General features: G+C 38.0%; 1 protein-coding gene across 2 annotated transcripts in view; it reads right to left on the minus strand.

Moving 5' to 3' along the window:
- Window positions 1-2,320: 2,320 nt before the first annotated feature.
- Window positions 2,321-18,591, minus strand: part of LOC149237766 (uncharacterized) — a 68,786-nt gene continuing 52,515 nt past the window's right edge. The window contains exons 5-6 of one of the 2 annotated variants that reach the window (XM_089372791.1): window positions 3,036-3,129; window positions 2,321-2,883 (exon numbers count right to left, since the gene is read on the minus strand). In XM_089372791.1, coding sequence (XP_089228917.1) covers window positions 2,780-2,883; window positions 3,036-3,129 — 198 coding nt within the window. In that variant the 3' untranslated portion in view covers window positions 2,321-2,779. The remainder of the gene's footprint in view (window positions 2,884-3,035; window positions 3,130-18,591) is intronic. The other variant, XM_089372792.1, reaches the window with a different exon arrangement.

Here is an 18,591-nt window from a genome sequence, read left to right on the forward strand (position 1 = left end):
TGAAGAGTTTTTCATCATTCTATGACTTGCATTTTGAAAAAATGAGCTCTTTGAGAGTTTTTGGAGAGAAGCTTAAGGTGTGAGAAACTCTAGTTGTCATTGTTAGCGTCGGTGCTGAAATCATACACAAACTCTAGCTATCATTGTTAGCTTCAGTGTTGAACTATACACCCTAGTTGGTTCAGAAAGTGGAATCACTCAGATTTCACCATTGTGTCATCGCGAAGAAGAAGATAAAAGAGGCAAAGAAGTGTTATCAATTGATTTTATCTTTTCAATGTTTTTTTCATATATCCTCTTTTAAGGAAGAAGAGCCAATTTCAGCGATAAATTCTTGGAATGAGATCTTCCAAAGAGGACGAGTTATTTGATCATTCAGTTGGTCGAGCTTCATCATCTACTGAGGTTGAGTTTCTTGAGTCTTTTTGCAGAAAGGAGGGCAAGTTTATCTTGCTTTGGAGAGCCATATTTCTGAGCTTCACTAAAGGCTGAGTTTCTCATAGTTTAAAGGGTCGAGCTGCCCTCAGCTAATGCTGGTCGTCATCTCTCTCTCTACTGGTGCGTACTTGAGTTGACAGAGGGTTCAGTTCAGTCCCTAATCAAAGAGTCAAAGTGCTGAAAGAGAGTCATATTGTTCCTAGAGGACGCGTTTCCTACTTGTTGAATGTAGTTAAGCAAAGAGTGAAGCTTCCCTTCTAAACTAGCTGCGTACTACAAGTCTGGGCATCGACATTCATATCAGAAAATGGTCAGTTTAAATAAGGGTTAAAGAATCAGACCTGCTGCATTCTAGAAGGCCGAGTCACACTGGGAAGAGATGGACTTGTTGCTCCTGTAGATACAAATTCAAGCCATTAATATCAGCAAGGATCATCTGCTGAAGCGTGCCACTGTTTGTCAATGTCATTCATGCCATAATATTCCAGATTTGTTTCATGACTTCATGCTACACTGTTTATTGTTTATAAAATATATGCTGCTATTTGTGATTATAATAGTCCTCTCTTGCTGAATGCATTTATATATTTGGCATTTACCTTACCCCTAAACTTAATATCAGAACATTTGTCGAACTGAAATGATTTCATGAAGTGGATGTGATACTGTACTCTTTACTTTGGGTTTTATGATGAAAAATAGCAGCTACAGCAGTTTGTCATTAAATTGTTTGACAAAACATTTCATTGAGGAAACTCCAATATCCCAGAAAAACACTGGCATTTTTAGATCCTTTCTAGGAGGGAATTTTACATCCAAAGAAAGTTCTCTCCCTAGAGTAGCCATGATATCTGCCAAAAACTGCCCTTGGCTTAAGTGAATGAGGTTTTCAGTTTTGGTTAGGTTTTTTCCTTCTCGCCATTACATGTGTAGCTTGTGTTTGTTGTGTTGAAGTGATATGCATAACCTTTTATTATTAAAAAAAACACTGGTGTAAAAATAAAAGTTAGTTGACTTAATGTAAGTATACAAAGCCTCCCTGTCAATTAGATTTAAGCTCAAGTGGATAGAAGAAATGTTGTTATTCTCCCCACCTAAATTCAGTTCCTGCATGTGACATGTTCAGCTCCTAATGAGTATTTCTCACCAGAAACTGTTGTCTCATATTAATTGTATTCAATCAGAGGAAACCAATAGAAAATTTATTTCCTGGATCATTTTTTCTGTTTAAACCACTGTTATTTTGTAAATAATAAAAATTATAAATCCAGTTTGATCACATCACCATAAAGGTTTGAGATGAAAATAATGTAATGATGTGCTCAAAGAATACTGTAAAATATAATTACATATTGTCCAGAACAAATTATTATTAAAGTAACAAAATACTAACCACAAACTAAACCTGGATCGGTAAAGTGAGGAACGGAACTGTGATTGCCCCCACCAAAGTCCCCCAGGTGACATGCTCAATTCCTCATGGTCCATCTCATCCATGCAACAGAGTGTATTCATGCAGCTGAGGCCAGGTGCAAGTCCTGGCAATAGATCCCATATTGAGGATGGTGCCACTCACATGGTTGAGTGGAAGTATCTAGTATTGATGCAGTTTGTTACAGCAGGAACACCAAGTGAAGAGATGGGTAAATATCTGCGTACCTCTATGCATATCTATTATAATGCACAGTATGTCATGTGAGCATTGATTAGATGGTCCACTGGTTTTATACATCAACTGCAGCTTAGGTAAGCAAGCTGTACCTGACATATGCTTTGATTACTTTATTATAAAGGTAAACTTGATTGCTAGTCCAAGCTAGCATATTTTGAGACTTGTTATCTGGACATGCCTATATTTTGAACAGCAATTTCTGACATCATAAAAATATAATACAAAACTCTTGATTAATGTACAAACCTTATTGCTTGATCAACTTGAAGAAAATAAATTGAGAACCTATGCATGGAATCAGGACAATGGGTAGATAGTTGGCAATGGATCTTCTTGAAAAAAAAAAGTAGGACAGTACGGATGAATCAACAAACAGACATTTTTAACTCTGTAAGTTCAACAAGATAAGAATTTCAAAACAGATTGTGAATATCAATCTAGCTTGCAATTTTCTATTAAACAGATTATGTAACATTATAGTTTTTGTCTGCATCAGAATGGTGTTCTGCAAGCATCTCTTTCTGGTCCTCAGACCATCATATTGATGTTACCTTGTAAGTGTAATGAACCTGTTTTGAAATACCTCTTAGAAGCCAATAAAATTCTCATTTTCTTCCCATCGGTCCTTGGTTCTCATAGGAGAATATTACAGAAGAACTGCATTAGATTTCAATCCCTGTCATAAATATCATTTCCCTTTTCCTTTGATATTTGAGCTAAAACAGACAATATTGTATTCCTTACATTTGCAATTTCCACAAGAGTTTCAAGTACTGCAAGATAGTAGGAAACACTGTTAGAATAAATTTGTATTTGCTTCCTAACCAGTATTTCCTACTTAGAAAGAGATTTGCATTAGTGTGCATTAAAATATACATGAGTTCATCTTAAAAGTTAAAATGAATGCAGGATTTCAGTCACTAACCCTTTTCAAATGAAATTTGCGCAGATCGGAGTTGCGGGGAAACTAGAGTACCAAATAAGGACAGAGCTTCAGACTTCCTCTTTTGAACCTGTTGCTAGTCAAAAACACATTAACCAGAAATTCAATTAACATTTTCAACCAAGCATCATTATTTGATTGACAAAACTGAGCTTATAAAATCAGGAAAGTTATATAGCATTTTCATAAAATTACGATGTGATTTTTAACTATTACTAGAGAATGCAGATAATATCATTAGTTTGTTGGGTGGATGGATTACGATGAACAGTTATAGATAATAAAGTATATAAGTTGTAGGATAACAAGGTCTTAGTTCAATGGTATAGCAGAGGTGTTTCATACTCTCCACCAACGTTCAAAATGCACAGAAACATGTTAGTCCATCACAGGCCATCTCACCTTTTAAAGTAGACCGTCTAGCTTACATAAGCAGACCATTTCTTGTGAATGGGGTGAGGTGCAAACCATGGGTGAATTTGGCAGGACGGATACTCCCAATGGTGGTGTCGTAGCTGAAGTGATTTCAAGTGTGGAGAATGTTAGATGTCTCTATCGTAAGAAGCTGTAGTTCATTGTAATATTCCCATAATAGAGAAGGGTGTGCGTGCTGCAGTTGTAAATCAGAAGCATCCTTTCCCTCTCTCTTTATATATATATGCACAACTTGCCTGCAGAGTGGAAAACCAAAGTGGAGAGCTTTAAACATATCCCCACCAAGTCTGAGAACTCGAAGGAGGGCATAGAAGACCTGAATGATTTCTCGGAAGAAACAAACCACAAAATGCCTCTCTTCCTCACCCTCCCAAGTCCTGTGAGTAATTATTCCTCACCTCATTTCTCAACTTGACTGGATGCTCCATCTTGGGTTAACAAGATTATCGTGTGTCGCCAAAGAAAAAATCAAATGGGATGGAGGGCAGGCCGAAGGGTATAGGTCAGGGAGCAAGCTAAAGCCCTCGCCCTCATAGTAACAGATGTCATTAGGAATTGGGCCTAGGCAGAAGGAAAGTGGACATTTGCCTAGTTCCATGCCATTGAGAATCACCCTTAGGGGCACACTAGTACACCAACAAGGTTACTAGGGATGCCATCTATGAATTTGGGGAAGCATCCCTTGTGATTCCCCAGGATGATTTCCTTGGGAAAAAATACACATAGACATATCATGTTGTGAATATCTCTTTAGACCCCATAGCCACTTCTAGTACCTCTAGTTGAGCTTGTCGCTAGTTTGCATATGGCTCTTGTTTACTTCGATTGATTTGTATCTTGATCAACTACCTCCCCCTATTTAGACACTCTTGATGCGCGCAGTGGATTGTTGTTGAATAAGTAGGAGTTAAATAGGATCACCAAAGAGGACATCATCAAATAGTTTATTTGGGTTACATGGATTGATCCTCTAGGTGGGCTAAGCCCCAAGATGGCATTATACACAAAGACCTTTCACCTCACCAAACCCTCTCCCCCTAACACACTTTGATAGTGAATGCATGCTCTCTGAACCCCCGTTGGGGAATTTTGAGTTGGCTCTCATCATCTTTGGGTCAAAATTCACTGCCACATCACCTAAAGGACGAAAATATGCCAACTTTGCCATCTTCATGACACCCATATAGAGGAGCACTCATCTTCAAGTGCCCTATATATTACAGGATTAGAGGATGGTTTTCCTACTTAGGGACTCTTTAAGCTCTCTACCCAGGTTCTTTTGATTCCCAAACAAAAGATTCTTGGCATCATACATGAGCGAAGCCCTTGGTTTCAAATCTCACTTAGTCTACCCTTTTGAGCCTCGCCCAAACCTAGTTCGACCGATTACATATTTTTTTCTATGCTTCTAGTAGACAAAGGCACTAAAAGGTGAAGACATTTTGAGGATCAATGGCGACGGTTTCTGAGTATGACCTCTGTGATGGTACCGTCTAGATCAACAATGGAGAACATAGGATAGACGATCGGCGCCTCCGCCGAAGGTATGAAGATACATGCATATTTTCTGCAAGTCTGTTATCCGATCTATTTCACTATGGTGCAGATAACACCCCCCATATGTTCAAGTGGCCTCCATTGTGCCCTGAACGGGCGTCATCCCCCTTGAGTCGAGGCATATTGCATGGATTGGGTCATGGGCTTTCCAATCCAGCCATCCGTTTTGTAGATCAGCCACCACTCTGGCCAAATCTAGAAGCCCTAACTCTAATTGTGTTAATTTTAGGCAACAATGCTATGTTCTATGCTTTAGAGCAATTTTACTTCAATTTATTTATTAGCCCAGTATCAATATTCAGATTAGCAATCACATCAACATGATAGTAAAACGCAAATAGAACATAAACATAAATAGTAGAAGACAAGCCAAGACAAGAAGACACAAGATGTAGCCCCAGCCAGAGACAAACCCCAATGTGGGGAAACCCTTGATCAAATCTTCTTTTAGTCTTCAATAGTTCAGCAGAGAGAGATTGTACAATTTACAAATCTGATCATTTATAACAGCAGCAAAAGAGCCCTAACCAGAAAAGTCAACACTAGTCAACATGGCAGATTTGACCCTCAGCGAATCGGTCAACTTTAGTCAACTTCGACCTCCAAACAGCAAGATAAAACAGCCCTCAAAACAATCAAATTCAGCCCAGTCAAAGTCTGGTCAAACAGCCCTAGCTGTTGTCAATGCTGGTCAACAGTCAACATTTAGCCTCGATTTCAGTGCCTAGAAATGCAGCCTGCCCAAACAGAGATAGCCCTCACAAAAACGCAGTCAAAGGAGGTTAACACATGTTGGTCAATGCTTGGTCAAATTGCCAGAAATTCGGTCTCCTAAAATTTCGGCCTCTGAAATTTCGCTCTCTTGAAATTTCGGCCTCTTGAAATTTCGAACGTGGAGAGAGAGAGGCCCAGAAATCCATACCCAATCAATGAGGAGAGAGAGAGAGAAGTGTGAAGATGAGTGTCCAAATGAGGCTAAGTCACCTTCTATTTATATGCAACGTTGAGGATGAATAGACGTGACTGTTGGGCTTCTGAGCCTACATAAGTTTGTTGGCCGACCTTGACAATTTGACCATAATCAAAATAAATTCATAACTTCATTTGTACATGTCAGAATCGAATGATCTTTAGATCTCGGAGAGAGGAATCTAAGAAAAATATCAGTTGTCATAAATAATATGACCCATGTGGAGTTTGGCCCTAGTTGCCAATTTTAACAAATTGGCGTGGCCCTCAATGGAACACAGATAACCCTCAGTGGGAGATCTCATTTGAAGAACTGGGCAACGACGCCAGTTGATTGGGATACACGGCATTTTGCTATATCTACAGAACAACTGATCGTTCGCTCCACGAATCCCTACTCTAATTATGATATGGTCGAAACGTTGTCGGAAATTTGTAAATGGAGATCGGATCAGGGCAATCGATGCAAATCTGACATGCACTGCCTCAAACACCTAGTCGACGGAAGAATTGGGGTCGCATTGAAGCTACGGGTAGAGAATATCTATGGTTCTATTCTTTCCACTTCAAAAAGATCATCAATCGCAATGTATACCAACAGATTTGCCTCACGCACACTAGATACAAGATCTATGCTCGCAAATGGAAAACCCCCACTTAGCAAATCAGATTCAAATTCCCTAATGGCGGCACCTCCAGATCAATGCAGAGAATCATTCGCTGCAGCAAGAGCTTGGGACTACACATAGCTTTAGCTTGTGGGCGCCGCGAGACAGAGTACACAATGACTCAGATCTCAAGCAAGCACCAAGGGCTGGGCGAGAACGTTGCCCTGCAGTCAACAATCTTCGGCCGGATCTTGAAGACCCCACGACAGAACCACATGAAGGAACACAAAGCAATCTCTTTATCAAAACCCTCGAAGGGAAAACTGTCTGTATAAAGATCGGTTGCTGGGAGGAGATAAAAACTCTTAAACACAGGATTCAAGAAAAGATGGGTATACCAGCTAGCCTGCAACTCCTGATCTATGCAGGGAAAGCACTGCAGGAGGAACTCAAGCTACAAAATTATAACATCGGTTGCGACTCAACCATCTTCCTCAATACAAGACTTCTAGGAGGATGTCCTAGGACAAGCTCTAAAGGACCAGCCACCTTCAAAGATGCAGTCAAAGGAAAGACGGAGCCACAAAAACAAACAGAACAGCGAACCACCACTCCTGGTCCCTACATTGTGGAGCAGATGACTCAAATCCTAGCCTTAACAATTACTCTGCCTGAGGTAAATGAGCTCCATAATGATTTTATCTCTAAAGCTGTGATCTGTAGATTTAATGGATTCTGGCCCAAACCAGAAGCCCTAAGACAATGGATTTTCTCCATATGGACAGAAAACTGTGACATACACTTATGCTCAAAAGGCTTCTTCATTGTTAAGTTCGACACAGCTAAAGACAAGGAATATGCACTGCATGAAGGACCATGGTTTTGGGGTAATGCAGGTCTCTTCATAACACCATGGTTTCCAAATTTTGACACAAATACCATGGTGGTTTCCAAAATGCCAATGTGGGTACGGCTATATAACTTACCTCTGCATTTTTGGCACCACAAAGTATTAGCAAGCATTGGAAATGCTCTTGGTAAATTCTTAAAAGCAGATGGAGATCGACTCACTAAGGATATCTTCACCTTTGCCAGAATCTGTGTGGAGGTAGACCTTAGTCAAGGATTACCAGATCGCATGCTATTATATCATAACAATCAACAATGGTCCCAGCCCCTGGACTATGAGAATACAGCCTTCAGATGCCGCATATGTCTACAAACTGGTCATCTACAAAGTGCCTGTCCACAAAACAAAAAAGACAGGAAAAAAAGACAACCACAAAAGCCAAAAGGATGGCAGTTTTCTGATACACAGGCAGTTGATCCAGAAGAGGAAGAACCTACAGAAAACACCTCCAACAACAAATCTCAAGAAGCAGAACTCCCTGGAAACTCCACAAAAATCAACAAACAAACCACCCAGAACAATTCACAGAAGGACGAGATCAAGAACTGCACCGCTTTAATTCCAAGGTCATCCATCCCACAGCAGCAAAGTGAATAGCACACCCCTGGGAAAGAAGTTAGTGGCAGCAAAAGAACACATGGATCAGAAGGCTCTGATTCTGACAAAGAACTCCCATCAATTACCAAAGAGACACAAATGTCTATTGTTACATCCACACCCAACACTGGTGGTTGGCGAAAAGTGGAAAAAAAGAAAGGTAGAAAAGAATAGATTAGTCTTCTAGATTATCTATAGATCCTGAGAAATCAGGACATGATTATTATGCATATGCTTATTAGCATCTACAACATGTAATTTTGCTCATTATGAATAAAATTACAATTTTTCCTTGGGGAAAAAGGCACTAAAAAGTAAGTAGATAGCAACACACATCAAACATCAAATCTATGTGAACCTAGGAGGCCATCGATGCTCCACCAACTAGACCCTTGCAATCATGTCACCTTAATCCCCAAGAGAGCACTTACTATACTAGTAATCAAGGTACTGTATCCACATCTCAGTCATAAGCATTTGTATCTAGACAAAGAGGCATATGTCATACCTTATCTCCTGCCTCTTCCAAATCATTTGATCAATCACTAGGAGTTCATCTCCTTTGGCATCAAAATTTATGCGAGAGGGCATCAGGGGATGTTGATTGCCCCTCAGGTGAGACGTACCCCCTAGAGGGCCAATTGTTCTTGGCCTCCAATTCTCCACCACACTTGCCTCTATCTCACCATCGCTTTGTTTCACTTATCCCTGTTATTAGGACTAAGGTTTTAGATTCTTCTTAGCATAAGATAGATTTGGGTATATCATGATCTTCTGAGTGTTGCCTTAGCATTCCCACTTTGTATTCTCAAAAACGTACTTAGTAGTCCAATTGACCTATTTGTGGTCATTTGTTGTACATTAATAAAATTATATTATCTAATTCTTCCGAGATTTTGAGAATTTTCCCAAAATCTTAGGTTGTTAATTGTCCATGTTTAATTAGATCCAACTTCAAATTGAAAGCATCATCGTTAGTGTTGGAAATATCTCTTATTTCTTCTAATTTTTTAGGCCCAACTTTATGCTTGTTGAAAGCACCATCAAATATATACATGTATATTTCAAAATTTGGGTAAGATTTGGTTCCAACTATTCTTCTATTGATCCTTATTAATCAATGGAACCATATCTGTGTGTGGAGATTTATAAGGATCAACAGTGGAATCGATGGAACCAAACCTCAACAAAATTCTGAACCAAACTCCTCAAAACTGCAATATAAAGTGATGATTCTAGTGCACTAGTAAAGCCAGTGACAAAGCCAAGCACAAGTGCTAAAAACAAAAATATGCAAGTGCGCCCAATAAAAAATTGTCAATCATAAGAGAAAAATGCCAAATTAAGTGTTTGTATAGTTATAAAACCTGGTATTCTAGATCAAGATGATCGCAAGACAACATGATACAAATTAGATCTCAAGTTATGTACTTATACAACTCAAGGGAGGTGGCCCTTCAAAAGGGGGTTATGGCCTACAAAACAAGGGCACGCACTCCAAGAAGGTTAATGAGCCTACATATCAAGACTAACTAGGTCAAGCTTAACCATAAATCTAGTATACAATATATGAAATGAAATATGGCCTTCACCATACGTGCAAGGAAAATATGATACATATGAATGGGTTGTGGCCACATGTACAAATTACACCAATAATTCCAACAACCACCACCCCCTAAGATGAATGATATTTCCAACAACCTCAACTAAAATTGAGTGATAATTCCAACACCCACCCCACTTGAGTTGAATGATAATTGTTAGCTTTCTAAAACCCAACTAACTAATCTGTGAATTTTAACCAAGCAAAGAACAAAAATTTGAACTTTAACTTCTAACCCACAAATATGTTGAGTTTTCTAACTTGCATGCAACGGAAAACAAAAGGAATAGATGAAGACAAGCACACAATAAAAACAGTAAACATTGATTTACCCAGGAAACCCCAACTAGGGAAAACCTACAAACTTGGTGGCTTTTATTAGGTTGTTTCAGCAAAAATATTGCTCTAGAAAACTTTTACAATGAAGGGAAAACTTCCCTTGTTTCTGCAAATACCTCAATACACTAATACACCCTCTCACAGCCTCTCGCCCCAATCAGCCTGCACACTATACAAACTCGTACAACTTCGTACGGCCTGAACATGGCCTCCTTTGTGCAATGAATACAACCTAGCTAAAGTTTGTGCTGGCTGGAAAGGTCTAATGTTGTAACAACCTCTCTTTCTCCCCATATCTGTGTTGATTTGAAGCCACTAATTCGCTGAAACTCTAGCTTGAAGAGTTCTCTTCTTGCTCCTCTCTGCCACCAAGTCTCTAGTGCATAATGAGTTGAGTCTACGCCCTTTTCCCTCCTTGCCGTCAACCTGGGCCCACCATTTTCCACGAATGGCTAAGAGCGTTTGACTTTTTTGTTGAAAAGTGTAACTAGGTTCAATCTTCTTAATGACATATGTAATTATGATTTTATGTAATTAACGTAAAGAAAATAAAATTAATTTTGTAATGCTTCTTGTCTCATGGGTTTCATGAGCAAGGAATTTTATTTTTTGTTAAGGCTCCCATTGTGAAGCTTTAGGGTTGGTCATCAAGTCATAAAGTTCGTTGAGTCAATGTCAAAGTTTGAAGACCCTTGTTGGGCATGTTACATATGTAAATAAGTCATTAAGAAACCCTCCAAGATCAACCTCAGGACCCTCCTTCAAGTCGGCCTAAAGAAGATTCTAGAAAGGACATGTCGGCCTATAACTCAGTCAAGTCAGCGTATTTCTCATGGGAAAACCACTATATAGGCAGCGAGCCTTCACTTGGAGATCAGATTTTCGGTCAAGGTCTGAAGCGAGGAAGAAGTGTGAAAAGGTCAAGGAAGATAGCCTCATAGCCAACAAGAAGAAGGAAGGGAAAGCGAAGTTGTTTGGGTCTATTTTTAGGGCTGAAATCCTCCACACATGTGAAGAATCTATGTTGTTTGAACTGCAGAAAGAGCCTAAGTATCACAGTCACACTTGAAGGTCAAATCTAGGAGGAAGTCAAGGTGAATCTCAAGCCGAGTTTGAAAGGAAGAAGTCTCCACTTGAAGCGCAGAAAATTCAAGGTTGAAAGTTAGTCAACAACACGTGTTAGGGTTTATGAAGCAGGCCAAAAGTTGAAGATTTGTTCCAAAGGACCAAAATTTTGAAGGAGAGCCGAGAAGGAGGAAGAAGCAAGGAGTTTGACTTTCATTAACTTAAGGAAGAAAGAACTCATCAAGGAAACCTTGTGACTTGGTCTTGGAGAGGTGAAATAGGTCGAGGTGAAATAGGTCAAGGGTCTTGGTCTTGGTATTCGTCAATTGGAGTCTCTATAAAAAGAAGAATTTGTTTGGGTTTTCCTCTCAAATGGGAGAGGTTTTGGCCCTAGCTGATCGCCTACATTTTGTGTCTCGTCTCTTTATTGTTTATGCATTGGTAGTTGTTTGATGAAGAACACAATAATAATCTAAGTAAAGAGAATATCCTAATCTAAAGAAGTAAAAAGCATTCATAAGAAGTTATCATATGAAGAGAAATCACCTAATCTTAATGCGCTAGATTTCTCAACATGGTATCAGAGCATAGGTGACAAAGTCAAGCAAGGGCATCTTATCAAGGGACACTCAAGGATCAAATCTCAAGAAAAGACATCAAAGCAAATCTAAGAAGATCATCTTCGAGTCAAGATCTACAAAGAAGTATCAAAACCCTAGATCGAAGAAGAAGTCTACACAAGTAGAAGTCTTGGGATCCTCAAGTCATCAAAAGGGCCACAAGGAATCTACTCAAAATGAAGGGACTTCTAAATCACGTTTCTTACTAGAGAAGCAAGATCAAGGACATTGTCATCATCTCTGAAGTTCTAAGGCAATTTCCTCTCGTTGAAGCAAGGGCACTACCATTGAAGAAGATCATCCAAGAAGCATCAAGACATCATCAAGAAGTCATCATTATCAACAAGGACAACACAATCAAAGGATCTAAAGTGATCTCCTTCTTTGTGGAGTCAAGGATCACTCTTGAAGAGATCTATCTTCATCAAGGAGAAGTTCTCTATCATCTATATTATCATCAAATTCAAGGAGGCAGCGAGTGGAAGAAGCATCTTCACAAGTAAGAATCTTTATGTTTGAATCTGTCAAAATGTCTTTTTGCAAGGAAAGCAACAAATTGGTTAGGGCTTCAAACTATCTTGCATGGAAGAAGAGCACAAATCTAAATCTCATTGAAAATGAGGTTATGGGTCATGTCAAAGGATATATCACCAAACCAGCGAAAGAAGATGCTCAAGCACTTGCAAAGTTTATGAAAAGAGAAGTGAGTGCTCAAAGGATTCTCGTAGAGTCCATCAAGGATCCTCTCATTCCATATGTATCTAAACTCGACACCTCAAAAGAAATATATGACAAATTGGTAGAGTTGTTTTCTGTAAGCACTACAGGACAAGTTATCTCTCTAAGGCAACAACTCTACAAGCTAAGGATATCGAAAGAAGAAGGAATAGCCTCATACTTTATGAGGATACCTGAGATAAGGGATCAACTTCAAGATTTGGGAGAAGTAATGTCTAACAAGGAGATGACCACTGTAGTACTAAATGCACTACCAGAGGAATGGGGTAACTTTACTTCAAGTATTTATGGGAAGTGTTGACCACTATGTGTCAATGACCCATAGCAGTACGCCCTCTTTTTCCGCAAAAGGGATAGCACTTAAACGATGTGTTTGTGTTGTCCAGCTATCATCATCAGCTTGACTTCCAAGATGTTATGTAAACCCTTTCTACATGTGTATAATGTAAATAATCTCAGCAGATCTGTGTCATGTATGTAATGACCTAGGTAAACCTACTTTTCTAGTGACGATCTCCATTCTGGGAGGTTTTTTGTCTCACTGATCCATTCTCGGATGGTCGGCAGAGTTTTCCTCCAGTGTTACCCCAAAGCTGGAATGGATTTTATCACTAGGATCTTAGGCAAGTCCTAGTGTTCTAGATCAAGTCTATGTAAAAGTAATTTGGGAATAATCCTAACTATTTTGTTAAGTTATTTTATTACAAATTGTTTGGTCTGCTGGATTATATTTGCGTCACATAAATGGGTAGTCTGTGAGGGTCTATTACAAATGGGTTTTCCCCCTTATGATGCAAAAAATATGAAAATCATGATGTAAAGTGTCTTGAAGGTTGAAAAATAATTTATTCCCTCATAGGTTAATTAATTAAATTTTCTAGCTAAAAATTAATTAAAATCTTAAGCCAAAAAATTAATTAATTCTAGGTCCTAGGTAAATTTAAAATCTTCGAAGGCAAAATTCGTCGATCCTCAAAAATTAAATTTTAAAAGGTCCCAAGACTAAGGTAAATTAATTATTTTGATAAATTTTAAACTTTTGATACTTGGGGGTTAAGTCAAAGTCAAAATTATGGGGAATTAACTCAAAAATTTAATTTTTGAATTAAGTAAAATGCATTTAATTGAAATTTTCAAATTTCCCCAAATATTTAAATATTTTGACGGATGAGATTAAAAGAAATGTTAATCTTCATCAACAGTCAAGATTGCTTTAACGAGGATTACCTGAACTAGCCGTTGGAGAATTTATCTTTAAATAGGAAGTCATTCGTCAATAGAATTATCCAACCTTTGAGTCGTGTGCTTAGCAAGAAGCTCTTATGTAATCTTTTTCTGGATAATAAAGAAAGACTTTGGGGTTAAGTTCTGTTGGTGTTACTCTTCATGGGAATACTGTAAGATGTGTTGTTTTCATGCATAATTTTTTCTAAAGCCATTGATGATAGTTCCTAAAGAGTAATTTGAGTACAGATATCTTGCTCAGTCACTGGGGTTTGAATAATAATCTAAATTTTGAACGTAATAGCAAGTATCTCTATTTGTCTTAGTTTCATTATTATTTATCACTCTATTTTTAATGGTTGGATCGAGTTTTGCTGGGAAATCTTGATTTTAGATCCTTAGGCGTCAAGGGAAGTTTTCCGCTGGACCAGCCAACTCCCGATCTATGTTCCCAGAAGAGCCCAGCTAAATTAGCTTCGGGCTTATCATAAGATTTTTTGTTGGTGATGCACGAAGAGTTTCGAGTTAGCACCTCCTTTAAAATTTAAAAATTTAAAAAAAAATTATGGCATAATGATAGATTTGGCTGATTAGAGTCTGCAATTTGTAAATTTTGTAATTATTTTTCTAACGTGGGTTTTTCTAGGTTTTAGTTTTTTATCATTGTATATATCGTTTTGGTGTTTTCTTGTTGTCGTGCAGCTACAAATTTGAGGAGGTCCAGATCTAGGCCCTGGAGGGTAAGATCTGGATCTCTGGGGCTTATCAACGTAATTTTGTAGGGATATTATTCAAATTTTATTTTTTTTGTAGTCCAAGGGTTTGAAAATTTTAAATCTAGAAATATTTATAAAGGTTTCAAGGAAATTGTAAGCAGAAGAATATATCATTTTAATCAGAAATTTCTGGGAAATTTTCTTAGGTTTTTGGCTACCATTTTTCTCCTGTCTGTTGTCGTATTGAGCCTCTCTCTTCTACTACCACGGTTTCTCCTTTCTGGAAAAATTTTGATCATCTCTGCGTGCATTTTTGGGTTTACTCCTTTCTCTCTCTGCGTTTTTTTGTTGTTGCCCACATTTTTCAACTTACCTCTCCTCTGCTCCCTAGCTGATGTACCTGTGTTTTCTTCCTTTGCATTTCACCCTCACTCGCAGCTCCTTCCTTGAGCTTCATTTCATCTGTGGTTCCTTGTTTACCCTATCCCCTCGCTGCCTGTCCACAACCCTCCTTTCTGTTGTTGCCATCTTTCCCATTCTTCCTTGCCGGTTTCCCTCTGCTTTGACCTACAAACAAGCTCCCTCATCGCTCCTCGCTCCTCGTCCCTTCCTTCTTTTCCTCCCACAGATTTATTTTTCCTCTACCCAAACCCTCCTCCTCACAGACCTACACATTGCCTTTCTCCTCATCCCTGCCTGCTTTTTTACCTCTTCCTTCTCCTTCAACCTACATATCTTCGTCTCCCTACATTGTCCATTCTTCGCCTTCTGCTCATCCCGCAGCTCCTCTCCCTCAATTCTTTGTCTTCCTCCATCGTTGGCCCAAACCTGCAGAACACAAACACAAAACATTCAATATTTTTTTTAATTTATTTGTATTATGTTTATGCAGTTAGGGTTGTAATTTCTTCCCTTTTGATTTTTTTTGATTTGATTTTTTTAACTTTGGTTAGACTTAGATTTATTTTAAATTCGTTTTTTTTGGTTTCTAAATTTCCTTGTTATTTATATATTTTTTTTTTGTTCTTTTGTTTTAAATTTTTTTTATGACTTTGGTTTTTCATGTTTTGATTTTAATTTTGTTTTAAAAATTTAAAAATCTAAAAAAATTCAAAAAGCATCAAAAAATCTAAAAATTAAAAAAATTCATTTATGTGACTTTAAAATTCCTAAAAGAATTAGATCAAAAAAGAATTTGCGCTTTCACATTAAAAATTCTAAATTTCAATTTATTAACCCTTTTGATTTGTTTTACTTTGATCACATTAAAAATTTCATTTCTTCATTTACCACATTAAATCGATTGCCTAAGGAATCATTAAATTGTTAATCTAAAGTTCCTTGGTGTCCTTTCATGGTAGTGATTTCTCTATTGTTAGGTGCGATTAATGTTTTAAAATCATTGATTATTGGAGAAAGATAAATTATTCTAGATCTGAGTTATTAATGAAAAACATTTTAAATTTGGCATCATTGCTTAGCATTTAAATTTCATAATTTTTCAGAAGATTTAATTGCTTGAAGCTCTTGCATGATAAAGTTTTGAGCATTCACATTTAATCATTCATGATCGTCACTATTCGTCACATTTATAGATTACTATTGATAACTTGCTTTTATTTAGTCTATGGTTAATTGAATATAAAGGCACTAGTCTATAATCATTTCTTCTTGTGGTTGTGTCTTGGTCGTATTAGTGTTTGATCTATTCATCATAGTTAACCAGGACTAGTTTACATTCGTCAAGCTGTCCATCTTTAAGTCTCCTAGAGTCTATGTTTCACAGGCTATCCTCATTCATTCACCATAGGGACTACCTCCCTTGACTTGTCTAGGAGAGAGTCTAAACGGAGTGAGTAAAGATTAACGTGACAGCCCTCACTCTGAGCATTGTCGCGGTGCCTAGACACTTTGTGTGACAACATTTTTTGGCGCCGTTGTCGAGGATAGAGTTTTTCTATCCTTGGTCCTCACGACATTTTTCTAATCATCTCATATTTTTTGCCATTTATTAGCCCGTCAAGCGACACAACATTTTTTGGCATCGTTGCCAGAGATATTTTATTCTTGGCATTTCAACAACATTTCCTCATCATTCTTCTCATTTCTCATCTCTCATTCAAGTCGGCAAAGCCAACACTTCTTGGCATTGCCACCAAGGACCAATTTATTAGACCTTGGCTTTACGGCATTTCATCTCATTTTTCTGGCATCATTTCATCTCTTCATTTCTCACCATCCTAACTCTCGTCATCTCTCATCTAATCCTTTCATCTTCACTTTCTGCACCTAGACATTCCGAATGGTTTCTTGTTTGGGTGGCGACTCCACTTATTCATTCATTTAATCTCAGACAAGGAACCCTCCCTGAATATCCATCTACCTCCATCCCCTAACTTTTCAGTTTCAACCTTTGGAAACTTTGTCAGAGATTCATGCTCAAGTGGTGACTCCACTTCTATCATTTCTTGCAAGAATTTCTGCTAAAAGCTCGCTTCTTGTAGATGTTTTTCTTGAGCAAGGATCTCTCTCTCTCTGGTATCCATTTTGCCATCTTTTTCCTGTTAGACAGGTCATCATTCAAGGAGCTCCACATGGTTTTGGGTGAAGCCATCGATGAATTTCCTCCTTTTCAAGGTAACAATGCTTTTACTATCGAGACTATGTATAAACAAGTGTCGCCCATATTCTAAATATGAAAATGTGAAGATGAAGGTTTTCGTTCTCACCTTATCTAGAGATGCTTTAGATTGGTTTGTTAATTTCCTTGATAACACTTTTGATTCTCTACAATCAATCATTGATGCCTTTGAAGATAGATATGGTGATAAAGAAAAGGTCGAAGCGAAAGTTGAAGTAAAAGAAACTATAGAAGTTGAAAATAAATTCAAGGAGTTAATTCAAATGGTTAAAGACATATAGTTAAATCAGGCTCAAGAAATCAAGAATGCAGAAGTTAATCAGGCTCAACTTATTAAAGATGTGGAACATAATCAAGCAAGATTAATAGCTAATCATGCCAGAGAAATTAATTCTATGCAAAGCCAAGTGAATGCCATGAAAGCAAGTTATCATGAAGAAATGACCATCATCAAATTCGATTATAATAATCAGTTAGCTACCATGCAAGCAAATCATAAGAAAGAGATAAACTATATGCAAAATTGCTTCATGGGCATGAAAGCAAAGAATGATAAAATTATAAAGGACATGGAAATTGATCAGATATGTCTTCAGAATAGGTTATTGACCATGGAGGAAAACCATGCCAAGGAAATCAATGCTATGAAGGTTGAACACTCTAACCAGATGGATGCCATAACAATGGAAAAGATACAAGTACAGAAATTTCAGCATTGGTCAAAGGATGAACGAAACAAGAAAACGTCAACAAATCATAAGCCTCCCTGTCTGCTGCAACAAGCTCCATCTTATTATGAGGAGGTCATTTGTTCCATTGAAAAGTGGCTAATTGAATGTGGCCCGGATAAAATGGAAATTGATAAGAATCAGGTCGATGCTTACATGGTTGATCCACTAGTCATAACAGATCAAGTTCATAAAGAAGCGCAGGTCACAGAAGTCTTGAACATTCCAAATTTTCCATATGAGCACTTTTCGGATCAAGAAGGAAGTTGTGTGCCGACCACATCATCATCAACATCGCAGTCTGCCATAAAAAAAAGCGCAAGAGAAAGAGAATGAGAAAGCAGTTTGATCCATCTGATGGCCGCAAGCAGCTTGATTTTCGGATAGGAAAAAGTCCTACCGTGTGCAGGATTGGACATGGCACATCCGAGAAACAGCCAACAGATTTGCCTGAAAGCAGGCAAATGCTCAGTATGCACTATATTGAACGCATCTGATGCCATGGGGCATCTTTGTATTGTATTTCTAACCTTATACCCTATTATTTCAGTATTTCATTTTGTAGTTAGATTTGTGTTTTTCATGTTATTAGGATAGTTAATAAATGAAGAGCTTATATCTTTCCTATGCGTAATGTTATATGATGATTTTTGGATGGACGCTACTTATGTTATATTGTGTGTTGCGTGGATGTAGATTCTAGATTCTCACATTCCTCCGGTGCAACAACATGTCCCCAAGTAGAGCCAAATGTTGACCACTACGTGTCAATGACCCATAACAGT

This window comes from Pinus tabuliformis, chromosome 8, assembly GCF_031772625.1.
Source record: "Pinus tabuliformis cultivar Carrire ecotype Pingquan chromosome 8, CPIR1, whole genome shotgun sequence".
Taxonomy (NCBI): domain Eukaryota; kingdom Viridiplantae; phylum Streptophyta; class Pinopsida; order Pinales; family Pinaceae; genus Pinus; species Pinus tabuliformis.